At 37.2% G+C, this 23,879-nt stretch overlaps 1 protein-coding gene across 3 annotated transcripts in view; it reads left to right on the top strand.

The window, feature by feature from the left end:
- PRIM2 (DNA primase subunit 2) overlaps positions 1-23,879 on the top strand; it is a 77,928-nt gene that overhangs the window by 8,188 nt on the left and 45,861 nt on the right. For all 3 annotated transcript variants that reach the window (XM_015859225.2, XM_085542063.1, XM_085542064.1), the window contains exons 5-6: positions 2,982-3,077; positions 3,866-4,003. In XM_015859225.2, the coding sequence (XP_015714711.2) occupies positions 2,982-3,077; positions 3,866-4,003 (234 nt within the window). The remainder of the gene's footprint in view (positions 1-2,981; positions 3,078-3,865; positions 4,004-23,879) is intronic.

The following is a 23,879-nucleotide window of genomic DNA, read 5'->3' as shown; positions in this document are numbered from 1 at the left end:
TTCTGAAGTCAGATTTGGATTAATGAGAATGGGACCAGTTTGTGTCCTAAAGAATAGACAGAGGTGAAAGTAAATACCCAACATTGTGTCTGTTCACTGGAAGGTCATGGCTGTAATTACTCACTTCTGTGCCAAGCGTATGAACCGTAATGTCTTTCTGTTTTGGCTTAATTGAAACCTCTGCCATACAAAGTTACAATATTTCTTTCATTTTCTAAACAGGGTGAGGGAAACTTTAAAAGCAGAAACTGTCTAGAGCTAAATGTACTGTATGGAAACTTGCATCAAGGTAAAACTGTAGCTGCGTTCAAGGAGGCTTGCAGTTCACACTTATGAACAAAGCGGTTCTGAATTTTATCTTGGTTTCTTCCTCCTTGAATTTTACATTTGCTTGAAAACCAACAATACTTGTCTTGTAGATGCTAGTAAAGGTCAGAAAAGATGTGTTAGTGGGATCCTTATTGTCAGTGTAAGCTAAAATGTGTTCTACCGCTTGGTTGTATGTTTAAAGTCATAATAGAAATAATTTCAGTGTGGAAAGGCTTAAGTGAATGTTAGTTGATTTTAAGTGCTGGAATTAAGTAACACAACAAATTGTATGCTATCAGCACTTAAAGTGAAACAGGTTACTTTCATTATAAAGTACTTATTTTCAAAGGAAATAATACATTTCTTTTTAATCACACATGTTTGGAAGATGGATTTGATTTCATTCAAGTGAAACCAAGCAACCTCTTAGCTCCAGAGAAAATAGGCTGTTCCCTTTTTAATTAATTAATTTATTTTTTAAAATCTCTCTATATTTTTTTATCCCTGACAAAGGAAAAAAGGCCTTAGATATTAGGGAAAGTCCCCAGGAGTCCTCTTCCCTCAAAACAATTGGTAGCGTGGGTCCTGCTCACCCAGTAGGGGGTTCAGGCTTTTATACCACAGGCCTGGGGCTAAATGTAGGCTAACTGGCTGGTCTGTTTGCAAAGGAATGCTGAAGCAATAGTATTTCCAAAGGAGTTTTATTTGATTGGCTTTAATCTTTGCTCATAGCTGATCTTGAAATGTTTGGGCTGATCGTAAAGCAACATGAGGTTTTGTTTTTTTTAGTGAGTTAGCATTATAAGGAATGTAGAGACGGAGTAAGCTTTAAACATTTTAAATGAAAGTTTTTAATAGGCTTAAAGCTGATAGTAGTATTTTCTTACAGTGATTTTTAATAACACTTGATTCATAGGAAAATATAGGTGTGTCTCATAAATCTTAAGAGGTGAAATAGTTGAATGGAAGGAGGACAGAATGTGCAATTATTTTATGTGCTGAGAGGATGGATGGGCTGACATCTCTATTTACCTTTCCTTAATGGACCCTTGAACTATAAGCATGACTTAGTTTTCTACATGATTAAAAATAAGCTATTTGCAGCAGTAGTTCTAGTTGTGTATTTAGTCGAACATATGGTGTTGTACTGTAAAGCTGTGGAATTAAATAAGGAATGAATGTGATTGAATAACATAACTACTGAGGACGTCTCTTTTCACCTTCATAAACATAATGAACAACGGTTTATGTGAATTATGCAAAATTCTAATTAAAAGTTTTAATTTAGTAATCATCTCAGTTTGATTAGCAACAGATGCTGATGATCTGCAGAAATCTAAATGGACCATTATAGGATAGTTTCACCAGTCAATTTTAACCAAAAAAAGCTAATTAAAGTCGAAGTAAAATGTGAACTGTACACTTACTCGTGCCCCCTTTAGTGGGGTAGAGGACTATGATTCTCACTAAATAGCTTTGTGCAGTTCATCATTTGAATTAAAGCAGGCTGTGAAGATCTTACCTAAGATTGACTTCTATACGGATACTATACGCAGTCTTGCTGCTTTGATGTTCTTGGTAATGTAAAAAGGTAAGGAAAGGTAATGTACTTGGAGGTAAAAATTGCAAAATGGCTGCTATAAAAGTGAGCTAACGAATAAAAACATTCTTAAACTTGATCTAGATGAAAAAAAAAAATGAGGCAATTTCAGAGTATTGTGAGCTGCTTCATGTTCTGCTGTAACGCTGGATTTCAAGTGATGTGAAGTGGCAACCCTACCAGAAATGGAGTGGAGAATAGATGGCTTCAACATTATGGTCTTCAGCTGATGGTAGAAGAGGTGGAATAGTCAGAGGTGCTTGTTCTGTGTTAACACGCTGTAGCGTTCTGTGGTTTTCTTTTAAAACTTTAGATCTAAATATGAGCTGATAATTGTGGTTTTATTAAAAATCTGACAAATCTGTGTAATTTAGAGTAAGTTATCTTTCCATTTGCCTTTGAATCACCAAGCTTTGTAATTGTGAACACAGTAAACTGAAGTAAGAGCACAGGTTGTAGCAAGTTGCACTTTTGAAGAGCTGTTTTGAATCTGCATTGCAGTTTCAGGAGGACTGTTGTTTCACACAATTGACCACTATTGTTTTTCACCTTTATGCCTAATTATTAGAGCTCGTTTGTTGAATATATAATAATTCTTTTTCTCTTGTAAACTAAAATGATGGCTGTAGTGGAAATGCTGAGTCACAGCTTGAACCATTGATTGAGCACCTGGTGGGAAGGCAGGGCCAACCCAGGAGAGCTCAGGTGCATGCAGTGCAGCTGAGTGACCGGAATGGATGGAGTCAGGACCTTCTCAGATCTTGTTTAAGGGTTGGCGGTAGAGGTGAGGGTATCTCCTTGGAGATCCCTCCTGACCTGAGGCCTTCCAAAGGCGAGCAGCTTTTTTTCCTTCATTTCTGCAACCACAGCTGCTGCATTTGAGCTTGTTCTCATCTGCTCCAGTCTACAGTTGTGCCACCCTTCTACTATTGCTGTACTTTCCATCTCATTATAGGATTACAGCATTACACTGGTATATCTTTAGACCGAGTTGTCACCTAGCTTATTAAAAAAAGAAAATAAGTATTTCTGAAGTGTTTTGGAGGTTTTAAAACAAGCTCTTTTATTTTAGATTAGTGATGACCTGAAAAATGAATTGGCAAATGAGCTGTATATGTCAACTCCTGGCCTCAGTATGACTAAAGTAAAAGAGCAAATGTTCTATAAGGTAAGTTGGAATTAATAAAAGGCTGCAAACTTGTATTCTTTCTCTTTCAAAATAATTCTAAGGTTTTATTATTATTATTATTATACTGATACTAATGAGAGTTCCTACTATTATAAAAAAGAAAAGGAGGAGAGTAGAAGGAGGGACTGGGGGGTATGAAGGGAGGTTCATCTGCCATTAGTGTCTTCTGTCATCCCTTGTCTTGCCATGAAAAGGATCTTCAGTTTTAATGTCTCCCAGACAAACCATTTGGCTGACAGACTGTGAGGATGGAGATATTCGCTAATATCTTAAACTAGCTTTAGTTTGACTGTTAGTGTGGAATACTTTCTGGTAGCAAGCAAGAAGAGAAGAAAGACATATGTAGTGTAGCCTGCTGATGGATGGATTCCAACCATCTTTGTTTCCAAGACCTTTTATATGTAACTTGCAAGAACAAAAAGTTTTGAGATGTCTGAAATTGAAGGTTTACAGAAGCTTAGTTTTATGTATCAGATCAGTTAGTGATGAAAAGCTTTGTGAGCAGGTTAGGTTGTTATAGATAGAAATTTTATGGTGTCTCATATTGTCTACGTGTCCTTAGAATCAGATATTCTAAGTAAATAACTTTTTATAAAAGTAATTGGCATTTGCTTTTGAAATCTTTGTGTTTCGCCTGGAGTCTTATTAAAAGACACAGAATAAATTAAAGCCTTACTGGTCTGTTTTGAACCTTAGGGTTGTAATAGTTGTTACTGCGCTGTTTTGCTGTTCCATGGTTTGACTTACTTATTTTTCCCCTTTCCCAGGTTGGACTGGCAGATGCTGTTGATCTTTTTAGAGCAAGAAGAGTGTTTATTAAAGATGGCTTTGCGTTTGTGCCACTTAAGGACCTTGATGCTCTTGTTTTGAATAACTATAGAAAAACTTTATCTAAAGCACTGGCGGTAAGTGTTTAAGCTTCATTCTTACTAATTTTCTGGCATTATTTAATGACACTCTTGGAGAATCACAGAATTATCAAGGTTGGAAAAGACCTAGAAGATCAAATAGTCCAACCATTACCAATACTTCCCAGCTAAATCATATTCATCAACACAACATCAAATTTTTACTTTTTATTAATTTGATTTTACCTATGAAAAGTGCTCATATAGCTAAAAGCAAGCAAAAAAACCCCTCATTAGTAAGCTGAGTGTTTCTTAATTTTAATGGACATTTATGATACATACAACGTTCATTGTAAGTAATTTTCTACTAGAGGATTTAAAAGCTCTTTCCTACATACTTTCCTACATGGCTGTTCTTGTATCTGTGTTTTCAACAAGGTTCTGCAAATTCTTTTAAAGAAGTCTTCTGTGCACCCCTCTTCTTAGAAAGAAGCTAAAGTAAGGAGAAGCAATACTAAGTTAGAGGTTGTCAAGCAAAAATAGGTCTTCGTTGTGTGAATGCTTGAAGTATCATAGGATGCCTGTGGTTAATGATGTATGTAAATTGGTAATAATGCAGTGATCATTGTAAGAATTGCTAGATTTATTATACTGGAATCTTCATAGGGTTTACAAGTCGGTCATCACAGCACAATCTTTCTTTTATTAGGCTTTGATGATTAAAGACCATAATATTGTGATAATGCAAATTAGGCTCAAATGATATTTCTAAAGATTTGTTTGTCTTCTCTGGGTAGCATCATAAAATTAGAGTACGTGCTTTAATCTCTTGTGAGGCTGTTTACCTCTGGCAAATGGTCTTGGCTTTTGGACAGGCTTTTACAAGCTTCTAATGACAGAGTATTATGAATGTAGTCAAAAGATGGTCTTTTGGTCATGTAGGTATGAGGAATCTTCCTGTGTTTATCGTTGTCTTTAGTGGTTCAGATCTTCAGTGATAAAGAAGAGCTGCTTCCTAACAATTAGTTCTTTGAGTGGTGTTATTGCTTATATGTGCTGTGATGCGTGTTGTGCTTCTGGGAGGTTCTTTAGTGCTATCCCAAGAAATTGCATGCACACTTTTTTGGAAGGACTTATTCATGTACAGCAATTACATAATAATGAATGCCAGCCCTCTCTTTTTAAGGTGCTCTGAAGCTGTTGTACTCTGAGGCATACTAGTGCTAAAGGTACTGTTCTTAGGTCACCAAAACATTGAGAGTTTGGAGTATTGGCCTTGCCTCATCACGTTGCCTGCTGCTTTGCTGGCCCAGGCCACTGCCTACGTGTGTGTTATGGAATGGTTCTAGCCAGGTTTCTAAAGGGAGAATAAAAAGATGTGAATGAAATGAAAGAATGAATGCTGTTGATATTTGTATTTGAGAGAATGGTGAATACCTCATAATACATACTTTCAAAAAGGCTTTATATCGAAGGGAGTGCATAAACAGGAGGGGGAACAGCTGTTTACAAGGGTGGGTAGTGATACAATGGAGGGAATGGTTTTAAACTGAGACAGAAGAGATTTAGGTTTGATTTTAGGTTTAAGTTTGTCACATAGAGGGTGGTGATGCAGTGGAACATGTTGCCCAAGGAGGTTGTGGATGCCCCATCCCTGGAGGCATTAAAGGCCTGGCTGGATGTGGCTCTGGGCAGCCTAGTCTAGTGGCTGATGACATAGCAGGGGGGTTGAAACTGGATGATCATTGTGGTCCTTTTCAACCAGGCCATTCTGTGATTCTGTGACATGGTCGCTGGCACAAATTTTGGTCACAGTTATGTTTCAGTTGCTCCTAGTCAGCCCTGTGAAGCAGTCATATGTGTTTCATCCTTCTTAAAAACAAGTTTAATGTTTCAGTCATGCATATGTTCTTTGAGACTCTGTCATAGAGGGAGTTAATACTCTTGGAGTCTCCTTTACAGATGAACATGCAACTGAATTTCGTTATTTCTGTTTTCTCTCATCCATTCACTGGTAAACAATTTTGTGTCTAATAGTGACTAAGTGGTAGAAAGCATAAACATTTTCTGTTGTACATTTTAGATTAGCTCTACATTTTTTTTTGTAACATAAAGCAAACTTTTTATCAATTCAAATTGCATTATATTTTATTCTTGAAGTTTTAACTGAGTTTAAGCAAACACACACTTTTCTGCAGTAACGCTATGTTGCATTTGATGTTAATTTAAGCTATAGTGATGTGGTAGACTTGGGTTTTGAAATTATTTATAGTGGTCAGTGTCCTTTTTTGAGGATAGTTGCTTTAACCTTTGATTTCTTGAAATCAGGAGATTCTCCACTGAAGGTGTTGATTAGTGTTGCTGCTCAGAATGTCAGACCAATATCTGTTAAATTTAGTACTGCACAATGAAAGGTTGTTAAAAAAGAAAGTACAGAAGTGGCACAAAAGGTAGAAGAGGCTTTGGAATCATTGGTTAAGACTTAATAAGCAGTGTCCTTAAACAACTTAGAAATTGACTTCATGCTGCTTTGGCAGTTTTATAACTTGTTTGGACTGGAGTTTACACTGAGCAACATTTGGCCTCTGCGGTTTCAGCCTCATGTAGTTAGCTGGAATGGTTGTAGGGATGGCGGGTATCTCCCATGTGATGGAAGATCTGCAGCATTTGGTGAGAGCTTCCTTGCCATGTCTCATCCCCAGAAATGACATTATCTTTGAAGATGTACTTAAGGTTTTTTTTAACTGCTTTTCTTGTAGTACTACTTAGTGTCAGATACAGACCGTCTTCCTGCATGGTTGAACAGAAAATCCTTTTTATAGATTACGGTTTTAGGTTGAGAATATAAAATGCTGTATTTGGTTATTAAAAGAACACTATTAGTCATGACTAAACCTGTCTCTTGTGTGTGCTTAGTAAGGTGCTGACAGTGGGCTTTGTGCTTCTCAGTGAGGCGAGGCTTTAAACCAGAACAGGGAAGAAATAAGGAAGAAAATCTTCATTGCAGTGGTGGTGAGATGCTGTCACAGGCTGCCCTGAGAGGTTGTGGATGGCCCCTCCCTGTAGGCCTTCAAGGCCTGATTAGATGGGGCTTTGAGAGGGAGGTGCCCCTGCCCATAGCAGAACATAGGAACTAAATAGTCTTGAAAGTCCCTTCCAATTTAAACCATCTTATGGATTATATATGTCTTTTTTTTTATCTTAATATGTTACAGTTAGTGTTATACTTCATAAAGTGTTTTAGGTTTTAGTGCTTGTTAAACATAACTTGTTAATCTACAACCAAATATTTCTGAACGTAGACAGTCCCATTTTACACGAGTTCTTTTGCTGTTAACATAAAGAGTACTTTGTAAAGATCTGCAATAATTTTTGTTAGCAATGGCCATATTTTACAAATAGAGCCTAATAGCTGTCTTTCAGTAGAGCTGTCAGATCTAAACACAGCCATGATTCCCCCATCTTACGATTATCAGTTGAAGTTATAGTTTGGTTGGTCCTTGTATTATAAATCCACTGCAGTAAGTTGCTTTTGTGAATGTATTTTATGAGAATGTGATGTAGGATTAAATTTTATGCAAATGAAATTAAATAAAAAAAAAATAAACTCCAGTACTCTTAAAAATTGAGATTCTAGTCCTGATAAATACCATTTTAATAGTATGTGTTACTTCTTAATCTGCTAAGAGCACAGTATTATGTGTGACCTTGCTAATTTGTTCAGATGTCTGCAAGTCAGTTTACTAGATTTTGAGGGTTTGGCATGAAGACTTGACTGGCTTTTTCGACTTTTGATATGTTTATTCCTTTCCCTTCTTGGGATTAATGTTTGAAATTGTTAGAAATATTGATGAAGATGCTTTCATTTTTACTAATATTTGTGATGATTGGTCTTTTAAAACTAAGCATTTGTCAAATATGGTCTTTTGGTTTGTATATGCTATATATTCTAAGAACCTCTATTTAGGTATGGCATGCATAGCACCATCTGTTAAGCGTTTTCTTCCTCAAACACCTGTGCTTTCAAGCAGTGAAGCAGAAGGCTTTATTCCATGGCATTAATGTTGAGAAAGTATGATTAATGATGGTCCTGCCACTTTAAATTCATTTCAGGTATTGTGTTCCCAGTGCTAAGTAATTCCCTATAACATAAATGGATGATTTTTATAATATGCGCCTACAAGGTTAGTAAGGTAATAACTTTGGCACTGCAGTGTAAAACGTGATTACGTTCATTATTGTCCTCTGTATTTCCCAGATAAAAGCATTTGTGAGTTTTTCAGGGAAGCAGCTGCTCTTCATTTCTTCGTGTTTTATTGTAAGGTTACTGTCCAAGGCACAGTTCTACTGAAGAAAATGGTGTTGTGTGGAGTGGCAGAAGCAAAATTGAAAGAAGCAGCTTGAATGTCAGAGAGGATTTAAGCCTTCAGAACAGTCACATGCAAGGTGGTGAAAGTTGGTAGACTTTTCTTTGTGGAATGGTTGTTTTTCTGTAAAGGGTTAAAAACCTTCAGTTTTCCCATTGATGATGATTTTCTGAAATCATCACATGCTGTTTTATCTCCTCTACCAATTGAAGTGCGTGTGTTTTAGTGATCATACAGAATGCTAGTGTCAAGTAATTGTAATGCAAGTAAAAGTAAGTGATAGAATCATAGAATTACCCAGGTTGGAGAAGACCTTGAAGATCATCAAGTCCAACCGCAGACTAACCAGTACCCTAACTCTAAAAACACTCCACTAAATCATATCCCTGAGCACCACATCCAAATGGCTCTTAAACACAACCAGGGATGGTGATACAACCACCTCCCTGGGGGAGCCTATTCCAGTACTTAACTACCCTTCCTGCAAAGAAGTTCTTCCTAATATCCAACCTAAACTTGCCCTGGCGCAAGTTGAGGCCATTTCCCCTCGTCCTGTTACTTGTCACTTGTGAGAAGAGACCTGCCCCACTCTCACTGTAAGCACCTTTCAGGTATTGGAAGAAAATGATGTTAGAATTCTAAATGAAATTTGAATGTATTCAGTATTTCATCTTCATATTAGTTCTATCTGTTCCTCGCATCTACTGCAAAGTACAAGTTTTTTGTAAATACTTTTTCTGTCAAAACTATTGCTGTGATCCCTGGATTGCCCTGTTTGATTTGATTTGTACCAATGCAATTCCATCTCCAAATCAACTATGGTGTGTCATGGTAGTAAAACTCGTATAGCTGAATGCACTGAATTTGAAATGTGTGGAAGGCTTCCTTAATTCTTAGCTGTTCCTTGGATTTCAGAAAATTTGTTTTGGAGTGGAAAACAAAAGTAGGAAATGCAATTTATTTATATTTTGTATAAAAAAGCTAGTAACCTAGAAATGCCTCAGATAATATAATACCTTTTATAATGTTACGTTATAATTTATTAACATGTTGGCAGCAGTAACTTGAGAATGATACACTGAAGTCAGTAAGGAAAAACTGTAGTGACGTGAGGTCAATAAGTAAAACCAAGTGTATCTTTTATTATGACTTTCCGCTAGAAGTTTTACGTTTCAATAATGCTAATTAAATCCCATTTACTCTAGTGGGGATTTGAATTTTCCACCAGTCTACATCATTTTTGAGATCCAATTTTCTCAAACAAGATAAAGGCCACTAAAATGATCCATGAAATGGAACACCTCTCCTATGTGGACAGCTGAGAGAGCTGGTTCTGTTCAGCCTGGAGAAGGCTGCAAGGTGACCTGATGGTGGCCTTTCAGTATCTAAAGGGGAGCTACAGGAAAGAAGGGAACAGACTCTTTACCAGGGTCTGTGTTGGTAAGACGAGGAGATGACTTCATGCTCAAGGAGGGTAGATTTAAGTTAGATATAAGGAAAAAGTCTTTTCCAGTGAGGGTGGTGAGGCACTGGAGTAGGTTGCCCAGCGCTGTGGTTGATGCCCTGTCCCTGGAGACTTTCAAATTGAGTCTGGATGAGGCCCTAGACAACCTGATCTAGTGTGGTGTCCCTGTTTATTGCCGGGGGAGTTGGACTAGATGGCCCTCAGAGGTCCCTTCCAACTTTAAGGATTCTATGACTGAAAATGCTTACAGTCCTTATGTGTGGTTCAAGTGGTACAATATAGCTTCTGCTGCAACGTATGTTCAGTCATTAATTTCTCTTGAATATTTGCATACAACTGCAGATTTCTGTTACAGAGCATAAATCTTGGATATTCTTTGTCTAAAGGAGCTCTTTCAAAAGATGTAGTTGGCAATAAACTGCTCCTAGAAGAGAACAGCCATTCACTGAGCTTACGCAATGGATTCTTAAATCGATTGTAGAAATTGTGTCCTATTGTGACCTCACTGAAGCATTTGAACAGATATGATCAAGTCCTGATCCTTACCTTTTAGACATCTCTCAAGGCTCTGCCAGGTTTGTCCGAAGTTTGACTTAAACTCTCCAGTTCTTAGACTAAATTTCCAGTTTCTGTAGAAATAATGCTCTTGCCTGCTTGCTCTGTCACTCTGGCAATTCATTTCATTGCTTCTGTTGGAGAAATTAAAATTTCTGAAAGCTTTTTGGAGTACGTGCCCTTGCCTGTTTCTTAAAGTTGGACTTTCTCCTGCTCCATTTCATCATCCTTTCTGTTCTGCTTTCAGTACATCATACAAATATGTTTTTTCTTCTGTTTTGCTTCATTACGTTTGAGTGCTCACTTAGCTTGCTTTCCAAAATAATTCTTTTCTAGCTGTGCTTGCTAGCTAAGAATTGCTTTGAAGTCAAGGGGAGAGGAGTGTTTTTGAATAGTCATGACAAGCCCATAGACAGTGCAAGAGTGGATGGATGCACCTGCATTCATCACTGTGATTTTTCATCATCTTCTATGTCTGTAACCCATGTTTCTCACGATCCTTGATTAGATGTTAGATTAGACAGCATATCGCACACTTGCATAATCTTAACCTACAAGTATCCCGTGTTTCACCTTTTTTTAATAAACAATGTTTAATAGCATATCAAGTATGGATGCTTGTAGGACTTGTTGCAAATAGCATTGGTGAAATTACAAAGTCTTGTAGCTGCTGAAAGCAGCATGTACAGTGGGTGTCAAGCATTTAAGGAAGAGCTGGAGTTGTGCAAGTTACTGGACTTAATTTGTAAGTTCATTTCAGACCTAAACTAAGCTCTAACATCTTAAATTTTGGTTACAGTTCTATCTGTGTAAAGCAAACTTTGCAGGCAAAGGGAAGACTGTAATAAATGCAGGATGTAGAGGAATAGGAATTTCCCAAGCTAGTGAATGTACTTTATGTATGAAATGTTGATATGTTCTTGCCTTTCCTACTAACAATAAAAATCATCTGACTCTCGGGGAAGGACCACAGGTTAAACACTTTCTTTTCAATCTGCAGGAAGAACGGGAAACTAATGTCAGTAGCTTAAAGTGAGGTAGGTTGAACAACTGACTGTCGTATCGGGTGACACAAGGTTAATGCAATACAGGAACCTTTCCACAGGTCAGAGCACTTCTCCTTTAAGCAGCAAGCAAAAGAAGAACATTGAAGTGTGCAGAGCTCTTGTCTTGTTTCCACAGAGGAGTTCATCTATTCATGTATTTCTTCTGCAAGTAATTGCTTATCTGTGTGTGTGTGTTCTAGAGAGGAGGTGGAACTTTTTGGAGTATCTCTTTAAAGAAGATTATTTGTCAGAATAATTTTTGCTGGTAATAGGAAGGTAAGGTTTTGAAGGGTGACAAAGGATTATTAGTATCAGGAGAGTCTCCAGATATGAGTGAAAAATGTGCTTTGTAAGTTTTGAAAGGAGCAATGTGATCAGCTACACACTGTCTGAGTGGATCAGTAGAAAATGCGGTGAAATACCAGGAAATAGATGAACGCAGATATGTAGCTTTGGTTTACATGTAGCTTGTGAAATATCTTTTATTATAATTATCTGTAAACAAATTCTAACCTGTTTAAATACTCATAGGGCTGATGTTTAAATAATCTATGTGTCCTGAACAAATATCAGAAGGCAAAGTTATTTTAATTATCTGTCATAAGTTGAACAAAGCAATATGATTTATTAATGCTACAGCCTTTGTTTACGTAGGTATATATTGATGTAAGGGAATACATTTTGATTTAGTGCTTAAAGCTTCCCTAGTAATAGCTCCGGTGGCGCAGTGGTAGGAATGCCACGTTGCAACACCGGAGGCCCGTGTTCGAATCCCCCCTGTGGCGCAAGTGGTAGAAGTGCCGCTCTGCTACACAGGAGGCTCGAATCCTGGGGGTTGGACTCGATGATCTCTAAGGTCCCTTCCAACCTGCATGAGACTGTGAGGAAGAAATTGCTTGTTGGTTTTTTTTTTTTTGTTTTGTTTTTTGTTTTTTTTCCTATTCTACCAAAATAAATTGAAGATTGTCCTATTACCAGCTTTGTTACCCTCCCTAAAGGTTAGGGTTGCTTCTTACTCTAACCTTCCAATGTATAGATAGTTAAAAACGAAAATAAAAATCTGAATCTGAACTTTCTGAACTTTTGACCTGCAGCTGCAATGGGAGGAAGAAAAAAGTGTTTTGGGTTATCTGATGTGCATTTGTTTAGATTTGGGGGGAGTAAGGCTTAATTTTCACAATCAGGACAGGTGCTAGTGGGAAACTATTAGACACTGCAGTTCGTCTGCACTGTAAGGTAATTCCTGGTAGAGCCTGAAATAAAGGCAGAGAGATGCTCAGAGTAGTAATTAGAGGGACTGTTAATAATGAAAATTCCTCAGAGTTGCAGTGCTTGAAGTCAGCGCTGTGACTGGATCTGTGATGTTTGAGGAACAACTTCTAGCTCAAAGGTAAGGTTAATTCTTGTGAAGTAAAGGCCATGGCCTGCTGCCCTCCTGTTTAAAAACCTGTAATGTTTCAGGAGCTGATGTTGAAATTCTTCAGTTCAGTTGATGCAAAGAATACGTTATGCAAAGCCTGAGTCATAAACCTGCTGTCTGCTCGGAGGGATTAAATGTATCTGGAGAATGAAAACTCCTGTCCTGGTCTGTGCAGGATTCTCTGTCAGTACTGGCAGCAATGTGCAGCAGTTTATTAAGGTCACTGTGAGCATTTCTTTCAGAGGGAATCTTTTCCTGTTCCTCGGGCATGAATTTCATTACAAGTAGTAGAAGGGTATTGGATATTTGCAAATAAATGCATTCTCTTAAATTTCTCATAATATACTGTGCTTTTATGACACTGTCTAGAAGCCACAGAGTAACATTCACAGGAATACAAAAGACTTCTACATTTGTGTTAAACATGATTCACCATATAAATACACTGCTTTATATAGCAGATGGTAACATGCTTTTATGTAACAAGTGATTTCTTCAAACTCAAGACACATTTTTTTTTTTCTCTAATATTTTCCTGTGAATATTAGGTTTGTCTATCGAAATATAAGTCACTGGCACTGAGGGCTTCATAGGCCACCGATACCTGTTCCTATAACCACTTAAATGGTGTGTAGAAACACAGTCAGCCGCAGTGGGACTGAATTTAAACTGGAAACTGCAAAATGCTTTTAGGAGATTGTCAGTTTTTCACTTAGTTTGTAAAATATTGTAAAAAATGTTTTGTTTGAATTCTTTGTTCAGTTCTTTAAAGTGAACTGAATGAAAGCATCATATTCTGTGTTGCGCTTGAATTCAGGGAACCTTTTGGAAAAGCAGATACCAACTCAGAGAGAATGCTGAAGTTAAATGCTGCGTATCAGCTTTCTCTCCAGGTCACTGCAGCCCCACACTTTAGCTCTTGCAGGTGTTTCACTGCTGGGTTTGGATTAACTTGTTGCGTCTCTGACAGTCTGTTGGCTGTCCTACTTCTGATCAGCACAGAGTTAATGTTTGAGGTCTGGGAGAAGATTTTGGCTTGCTGTTGCATTTAATCTGGCCTAAAATCAGTCAGTGTATTCCTATAAGGGTTTTTGCCAGGCTCGTGGTTGTTACTGTGCATATTAGTTGGCCTGGGAGGTTCCACCTGCACCTTGTGGCCTTGGCCATCAGAGGGCATTGCAGGAGTACTGAACGAGGGAATGCAGAGCTTTTGTGCCTCTATACAGCAACTATGTGCTGTACAGGAGAAGGTGAAGACAAGTTCTTCAAGTTCTTAATTCTAAAGAAGAATATGTATTGTGAAATGGATGTAAATGAGGTTGATTTTATTCCATTCATATACACCAAGTGCTGGTAAGCATTTCACTAAATGTCATTAATTTTCAGTTCTGTGATTAATTTTTCCGCATCTGTCAGTATGAACTTAAGTTTTAAAAAATGTGTAACATAAAAATTCGAGAGATGTCTTAATAGTAGCCTCATGAATCTGCTTGCTTGTCATTCCCTGTTATTGAGTTTTGATGTATTTATAATATGTAACACATTCTGTTTTTTAATTTGCTATATCAAATGTATGCTTGAAGATTTCACTTTTTGTTTCTGTCCTGTCAGTGTTATGACTATATCTTTGTGTTGGGAGACTTCTTGCCATAAGGTGTAACATCAACTAAAGCCAGTGTCTAATTATAAATGAGTGATTGTGTTTTTTCCCTTTATTTGTTGTCTAGCCTGCTAAGCATTGCTTTTTATGGGCCATTCTTACTCTTGTTTATTCTCCTCAGTGTCTTAGTTAACTTTGTTAACAAATGAACAGTTTGTCCATTTTGGAAGATCTAGACTTCTGTCTTCCGTGTTGTTTAATACTATTATGTGGGCATTTTCTTTTAGATTCCTTAAGGGCTCCCTTAAGTATTCTGAGATATTCTTTGCTGCAGCCTTATTACTGCTGGTGCATCTTCATCCATGGATGTCTGGCTGTAAGGAATGTCCTGCATTTAGAGCTTTGTTCTTGACCTTAATGTTGCTCTGGTCATCTCAACTAGGCTTGACAGAACTTGTAATCTAGACAGTTTTTAAGTAACTGAAGGTGTTTGAAGGTGGTTTCTGCTTGTCAGAAATGTATTGCATTGCATGTTTTTCACCTAGCAACAAATCTATTTCTGTAGTAAGCTTAAACACAAAAAAAAACCCAACCCAAGTCCTAAATACAACTGCAAGGACGGATGCCACAGTAACAACAAAAACAATAATGGAAAACTACACTGCTTACTCTCTGTAGTGCCAGAGCTTTAAGAGCTTACTGCAGGGGTAACAGCACTAGCTACATACGGAGCTGGAGATAATAGATCCACATCCTTGTTATGTCATGCTGTGGCTAATGGAAGTAGAAGAATGTAGTAAGATTGTAGTTCCATGCTGGCGTAGTTATTTTATCCTTCACATTTGTTGTAGCATCTCTGAAGGTTGTGCTTGTCTAGTATTCATGGAGGCAGCTGTGTTTTGAATGTGAGCCTATGTATAATGGTTTTATTGCTTAAGGAGTTGAATGTAGTGCAGATGCAGTTCTGATTTGTTTTCCATTTATCTAATTCAAATGAGAATATAAATACAGTTTGTCCTGCACATCAGGAGTGAGCTGAAACCCTTATACTGCTGGTGTTCTACCTAGTAAGCCCATTGAATGGTAGAGGCTTAAACAACAAAATACATCCATTTGCAATGTGTTTATCTGGTGGTGTTTGTGTGTTCTTGTCTGTTTCTTCAGTTGTCTGCTCTCTTTGCAAGGCAAAGCATTAAAAAATCCTTGAAAAATATTTGACACATGCTGCTTATGGATACGTTGTATCAGAAAACATCTTGTATAGCTCAGTTCAGCTGCTTTCATCTGGTAATGAAGTTTCCTCGTGCAGTTTGTGACAGTCTTTCTCAAAGTAGTGTAAATAATGAGTACTTCCTCAAGAGCAGACCTGGCTTTATAAATCATAACAATAAGCTCTTAGCAATAAGACTTGACTTTTGTTAACAAGTTGCGTTTATAAGCCATGTTTGTGATGCTTGAGTCAGAGAGTACTTCTGTGCTATCTATACTCGCATTCTGAGCTGAATGGAAGATATATCCAACCTTGTTACAATTCAGTTATGCAACATTTGATTAGAAGACCTCCGTGGGCTTCTGGAGACACTTCAATGAGCATGAAAAGTCCATCTTGACTTATTAACTAAAAGCTTTTGTTCATGAAGGGCATTACCAGATACACTTGCTTTTTTGTTATTCAGAAGATTAAATTTCTTCAGCTACAAGATAAGTTGAAATGTTGTGAGTGTACAAAATGATTGTAAACCAACTGTAGTACTGCACTGTATGAGTTGAAGTAAAGGTATTCTAAACTTTCCAAGCTAGGCCTATTCAAATATCTATTTCTATTTGCAAAAGAGTTAATAGGTTTTTTTACATAGTTCATTGAAATGCTTGTAATCTCTACCTGAAAAGGATCTATTCTATGTTTCAAATTTGTACATTCAGGGCTTTTTGTTTTACTTTTCTTTTGATTCATGTTTTTAAAATGCTAACTTGGGAAAATGAAACAGACCTCTCAGTACAGTCATTGAATTTACTAATAATTTGAAGCTGATTATATCCGTTGCTGCTGCAGTCAGACTGTCACTGTGGAGGAGGCAGATTATTTAGTGTTTGAATGGTGATGTTCTGAATGCGTCGTTGCTGAAGCAAGATTTACCTCATGAAAAAGATTGAAAACAAATTCTCAAACATCTTAGTTTCCTGGTTTTTGATGCTCGTTTCTTTTGAGCAGGTAAAATTAACAGTGTAGAGGGTGAATGCATCTTTATCTTTTCATTAAGATAAAAGATATCTTAGCTGTAGGCATCCCTGTTCATTGCAGGGGAGTTGGACTAGAGGACCTTTAAGGGTCCCTTCCAACTCAAAGGATTCTATGATGATTATGATTATAGCTCCCATTCCTTCGCCGGTAATAGTCACATTCTGTGTTCCTATGCTCCATGGGTAGTGAACTGTTCAGGAGGAACCAAACTTCCACTGAGTTTCAATCAAACGGCCAGTACCCATGGTATTTTTTCATAGCTCCCAATGGATCTTAATCTACTACACGGAATAGACCAATATAAATAACACAAAAGAGTTACTTGTAGATTTTGGCTTACAATTTGTTGACCTTACTTTTAAATATGGATACTAGTGTTATTCAAAAATGAATGTTTTTGAGAGTAAGTTCATCATAAAAACTTTTTTTAATGCCCTCATACTGTGACATAACTTTACATAGTGCAGCATTCGTATCTGATTTGACACTTCCTTAGGCTGGGTGTTCTCTTGCTTGTTCATTTGGCTTTAAACAGTCTCCATTACCTTTCCTGGGCCCTCTTGGTATCTGGGCTTGATAGTCTTCTGCTGCAATTAAGTACATTTATTCTTTCAGGATATAGTTATTTCGTTAGTCATCTCTCAGTAAGTCAGATACACTAGGTAGGAAGAGCTACTTTCAGGCTTTCATCCTGATAGACCTTAGTCACAAAAAAATACATGCTGATGTGAGCTAGTATCTTGCAATTTGTTTATGATGCTCTCTTGATATTCTGATAGCATCCTGTCCTTGAAAAGCGGCAGTCACATCTCAGGTACTAGTTAATGGCTCTATTTTCATCTAATAATCTTGCGTTGGTATTGCTATCTGAGCAGGAGGCAGTTTTCTTGAAGTCGTTAAACTCTAAGTTATAAAACCCAAACTGTAAACTATGAAACTTTTCTTGTAATTGACCTATAATGCATTTTCCTTATAGAGTCTGCTGTTCTGCACAGTCTGTGCTCTTTTTTTGTTAGTGTTTCTCTGAGTGATAATTGTGTCTCTCACCTAATGTTTTCCTCGTTAAACTTGTCAGGAGTTGGTGTCTTTCAGATTCTTTTCGCTATTAAACATGGCGAGATTGGCTACAATGGTCGAAAGTTATTAATTCTAGCACCCATCTATGAGTGTAAATAGCAAGATGCCCCTAGCTTCATTTTCTCTGGGAAAAATGTGCGAAAAAGTTGTCATGGTATTTACTTAACTTATGATTTTTTTTTTCTTGATGTGCATTGGTTGAAAATTGTGTTCTTTTCCAGAGTGACTGTGCTAGTTATTGTCCAGAGGGGGAACGGAGACTGAAAGATCCAGTGTCTTGGTGATATTAGCTGTATTATTTTCTTTTTATTTGTCTTTAGGAAAAGAAAATGAATTTATACCCTAGCTAGGAATGGACCTGCTAGCCTGTGTGTAAGGTTCTGTCATGGAAGATCATTCTGTGTACTCTTATCTCTAACTGCTTTTCTTTCCTGAGCAGTCACTGGAGAGGGAACATTCCTGGGCCTCAGAACCCCTCCTCAGGCTGCAGTTTCCCTTGCTGGGTGCACTTCTGCTTTGACGTGGAAGCACCAAGCTATGGGCCTTACAGGGAGGTTAAATAGAGGTTCCGCTGCCACTATTGAGTTCTAAGGCAATGATATTATGTTCTTAAAATATCCATTAATTAGGGTTTTTTTTATGTCTTGGTTTTCTGCTTCATGCACTTGAGTCCTAGGGGAAGTGTTTCTGGCATCAGCTTTTATTCAGAAGTAAGATATTTGTAGGATTTGTAAACTTAGATAATCCACACGCAAAAGAAATGAAAATACATTCATGTTTTTGGTATTGCTAGTGATTTTTCTTTAGTGTGAATATCCTTTTTTGGATTCGAAGAGATAATGTTTAAGCATCAGCTCCCACTCATGTTTGGGAAATGTCATTGCAGGCAATGAGAGTTAAGATTAAGCAAAATATTTGAAAATGCTGATAAGTAGGCTCAGATTAATGCTGTTTTTTAAGGACGATGAAATGTGAGTGCCTGTCATGTTTTTAGCTCTATTCTCTACAGATAAGAATGTAATCACTGATACTTGAACATATGGGAATCTAGGGCTTAAAACTCTTTGAAGTGTTGCCAAGATTTGATTTTACTTATTTAAAAGAAAAAAAGTTGTAAAATATGAATAATTGAGTAAATGTATTCCAAATAGTGTTTTATTTTTAAAAGATGGATGTTTTCTAAGTCTTAGCAACTGTAACAGTTACTTCCAAGCAGGAACCACGTGTTGAGAAGGTAAAACACTGAAATTCAAATCTTAAGAGGTGTGAGAGCAAGAAGTTGGCATTAGGCGGGATGTGATTTAATCTTTTCTTAAGGACTACTTAAATTCATCTGAAGTTTTTATTAACTTTCTCAAGGAACAAGAACGTCAGTTAATGAAGATTTGACTAGCTCATCAAATAGAGAAAATGCTCCAGAACTGGGGTCTTTTTCCTTAGATGGTGGTGACTTCACCATAGCTTAAAGCCTGAACAGGAACACAGCCTTAAGCAGCGTAGGCTGGTGAATCTCAGCAAGTATTATTGAGATTTTTTTTATTATTTTTTTTTCCCTCTGAAATCTTCCTTAAAGGAAGATGTCGTTATGAGGCCCCAACTGGAATACTGTGTCTGGGGCCTCCAGTGCAAGAAAGACAGAGAGTTGTTGGAGAGGGTCCAGGGGAATGTCAGCCACAAAGACTGGGGGCTGGAGTACCTTCCCTATGAAGATGGGCTGAGGGAGCTGGGCTTGTTCAGCCTGGAAAAAAGAAGGCTATGGGGTGACCTAATTTGCATCCTTTGAAGTGAGCCTATAAACAGGAAGGGAATCAACTCTTTGAAAGGGTAGATAACAGCAGGCTGAGGGCAAATGACTTTAAGTTGAAAGAGGGAAGATTTAGGTTGGATGTCGAGGGGAAGTTCTTTACTATGGCAGTGGAAAAGTGCTGGAACAGGCTGCCCAGAGAGGTTGTGGATGCCCCATCCCTGGAGGAATTCAAGGCCAGGTTGGATGGGGTCCTGGGCAGCCTGGTCTAGTATTACATGTGGACATTGGTGGCCCTGTCTGTGGCAGGGGGGTTGGAACTTCATGATACTTGAGGTCCCTTCCAACCTGGGCCATTCTGTGGTTCTTTGTTGTTCTCTTGTTTCTAAAAAATGGCTTTGTTTAGTGCTTGTAGCTCCTGAGGAAGGATTTAATGATCTTGCTAGAAATTGCTGAATGCAGGTAACTTTGAAAACTGTGCTGTGTTGCAGATTAAAATGCACTTTTGAGAATGCATGTGAAAGCAAAATTCCTTCTAAGGAAAAGAGGATTGGAATTGGCTATTAGGAAATATTTGTGATGTTAATTTTGTATTATGTATTTTCTGCTTGGTTTAAGCAACTGGGATTCTCATTGACCATCTCTAATGCTTGGGTAACTGCAGACTGGCAGAACTTGTCTGTTCTCCTACAGCTGTGTTGGTTTTCATTTTTATTTCCTTATTTCTAAGCAATATGCTGGACACAGCTTCCTGTACTGAGGCTGTTTCCAAAATGGTAGTACACAGATCATGTTTTCTCCTTATGGATTGCAGCTACAATAAATTCATATAGTGGTGTTAAGCAAATTGCTGAGAAATTCAGGTCAGCTCTTGCATGGGATAAGCAGCATCAGATTTTGACACTTAAGGAAAACTGTCTTTGAGTGCAGTAATAAAACACTGGGACTGAGTAATTGGTTCCTAGTAATAAAATCCTATTAAGAAAATGAAATCTCCAAAGATAATAAAGCTGTGACTTTTTTACAGTGGCTGACCTATTTATTTCCTGCCATGCCTTTGCAGTGGCATAGGGCTTTAGTAACAACATTTGTAAAGATTAATCATAAATACTTCAAAGTTTTTGTAACTCAATATTTTTATGATAATCTCTGTAGAACAGTAGATAAAGCCACGTAGTAGTGATAATAGCTTTGGAAAATGGTATTGTAATTAAATGAGTTAGATGAGTACATATATGCTGGTTTCTCCTCTCAGTCTTCACTGCTGGAGAGGTTTTGCTGACATTGTTTAGGGCTGTTCTTAAAACTCTTCTAGTTCTGCTGAGCGTAGCATTAGTGTTAGACTAATGAAGTTTTTGGTAGGAAAACCTATCATGATTTCTGATGGTGTCTTTATGAGGGTGCTTAATTAAGCAATGAGTCTTTCATGCTTTCTAGCTAACTGTTTCCTATGTGGTATTGGTTATACAGGGATATTTGTTTTCTTAATTATATTCTCTTGAATGATGGAAAGAAGGCAAAAATTCAGAGTCATTATGTTAAGATCTTAAAGAAATCATGGCTTGCTGTGTGAAATCACCTTCCCCCCCCACCCCCTTTGTGAAACTATTAAAGCAGGTTCGTTACAGGAGCAGTGTTCAGATGGACTGAACAACAGATCCTGGTATGGGGACTACTTGAATTAATATTTAGTCTGTGAAAATGGGAGAAAGACAGCAAACAATAAGAAGATTCTGTTCACAAATACTGCCAGAAGAAGAGACAAAATGTTCATTCAGCCAGAATACAGCAAGCAGTATTGAGGACAGGATGGAATACTTGCATGCATCAAGTTGGTAATGAAATAGAACAAATGACTTTACTTGGCAGCCTGGCTGTGAAGACCTGTGTTCCAGTGCACTGTTGTCTTCTTTTTAAAAAGGATATTGTGAACTAGATAGCAAAAAGAAGGAGGTCTAAATCAAAAGTTGAGGAAAGCTGTTGGTAAGGGCCAGTTTAGTGAAATAAAATTACAGAAAACTCTTTTCTGTTATGAAAAACAGTGTTACTTAACAGAAGATTTGGATTTTGCTGACAAGGTAGCTTTCTAAGTGGCTACTTCATTCTATGTATAATTAAAGTCTGGAACAGACTATATTAATTCCATCTTTCTTGCAATATTGTAATCTGTTTCAGGGGAGAAATATCTAATGAGAATCTTGGTAACTGTCAACTTTAGCTTTATACCAGAATGCAAAAAAAAATACATGAGATGAGTTAATTTACATACTTTCACCCTGAATGCAAGTGAAATGAGTATTTCCACGAGTAATAAAGATGCAAAAAAACTGCAACAGTTCACTTACCAATTAAAAAAGGTTTAATTATTAAAAAATTCTGCTTCAAAGTCTAAATACTAATCTTCAATCAAATATTACTTATCCCACAATATGAAAGCTAGTTGGTTTCCAAACAGGAAAAAAATAAATCAATTACTTTCAGATGCAAATACCTCAGGGAAACATAAATTATTATTCTGGATGCGTTTGACAAATGCTAAGCTGAAATTAGTGGAGTTCAGTTTCTTCGAAGTTCTGAAGGTATTAGGTAAACATGTAGGACGTGTAGGCAATGAAGTTCTTTACTCCTATTGATTTGTTTCTTCTGCTGTGGAACATTTGTCCTTTGGCAACTTGAATTAAGTAGCTAAATATAAATGTACATTAATTTTGTTTGTATATAAGAATATGAATCTTATAATACAAATTAGAAAATATAATTTTATATGTATATAGCATTTACATTCTTGGATGTAGCATTTCAGCAACACCTGTCGTAACTGTTACTCCCTTCTGCTCCATTTTGCCTGAGCTATATCAATGTATATGACCTCAAGTTGCACCAGAGCAAGTTTAGGTTGGATATTAGGAAAAACTTCTTTACAGAAAGGGTAGTTAAGTACTGGAATAGGCTCCCCAGGGAGGTGGTGGAATCACCATCCCTGGATGTGTTTAAGAGCTGTTTGGATGTGGTGCTCAGGGATATGATTTAGTGTAGGGTTTTTAGAGTTAAGGTACTGGTTAGGCTGCGGTTGGACTTGATGATCTTCAAGGTCTTTTCCAACCTGGGTAATTCTATGATTCTGTGATATATATATTGCTAAGACTATAGCCTGATTTTTAAATCATGAGTTTGCTGTTGGCTTTGCTTTCCTTGAAAGATAAAAGCCCACTTTACACTTTCTGTGCAAGTGTGAAGTGGGGTTTGAGAGTGTTATTTATTTAAAAGAATCAAACTACGGTTTGGTATTGATACCCATGTCAATCAGTAGAGATTCATGAGAGAAATCTTTCTCCTGTCATTTGAAAATGTCACTGACTTGTTACATTGGTACTAAAAACTCGATGACTCCAATCTATATTATTTCTTTTCTTTCATGTATTTGGTGCTATATAAAAAAATAATGTTTTATGTCCTAAATCCATTTGGCTCATTGCAGAAATGTTTTCTAATGTCAAAAACATTTTTGCTTAGATAGTTCAATTGGTTTTGAAAAATGTTACCATCTTTCATATAGGCTACACTAATTCACATGGAATAAGGAATGAATATAGTATCATTTGCTTTGTTTTTTTTCCTTGAGCAGCGTCAGTGCTGTTGAAATAACTTTTAATAGCTGAAAAAGCCCTGGCAAAATTGCTTATTAATTTTTTTACAGCATTTGAGATTTGCAACGTTGTGAAAGGTTAAACAACTTTCTTTTTTTTAGAGGAAAATTGATCAGTGCTTAAATGTCATCTGTCTAGGTACAGCAATATGCCGGCATGCAAACACTGCTCTCCTCACTCAGGTTCCCAAGCTGCATAGCATTTGCATGGTGACATTTTGTTACCCCGTTAGCAAGACAGTTGATGTTTCAAAATCAATCCGTTGGTATGAGGCAGCCTGCAAGTTTTGTTGGATGGTGCAGACTTGTCAGGGAGGTGTGATTAAATTGAATTCCTGGGTTTAGGCAATATGAGAGGTCTCATAGCTTCTTAGCGGTGAGGATATTGTATAGTTTTAGGTGACGTGATATTGTCACTCACGGATCTCTTAATTTAACAAGGTGAAACTTTCCCAGAAGTCTGGGACTTTTTGAGATTTATTTTAGGATTTATTTTCTTTTTTAAATTTATATTAAAGCAACTGTTATGCTGCCTGATACATTTAGGGTACAAAAATAGGCTGTCACATTGCAGTGTTCATTTACTTCAACGCTACTTGTTAAGGAAAATACTACCACAAATGTAGGAGTGTTGAAAGTGTTTGATAGTTTATAAGTTCCTATTCGTTAATGATGATTTTAATAAGAGAAATGTTGATGAGGAAGCCTTTGCATGAAAGAAACAGCATGTATGCCAGCACAGAATCATAAAATCACTAAGGTAGGAAAAGA

Source organism: Coturnix japonica, chromosome 3 (genome assembly GCF_054131305.1).
Source record: "Coturnix japonica strain WE chromosome 3, WE-NBRP24, whole genome shotgun sequence".
In the NCBI taxonomy this organism is placed as follows: Eukaryota; Metazoa; Chordata; class Aves; order Galliformes; family Phasianidae; genus Coturnix; species Coturnix japonica.
This window is presented reverse-complemented; position numbering and strand designations above follow the sequence as displayed.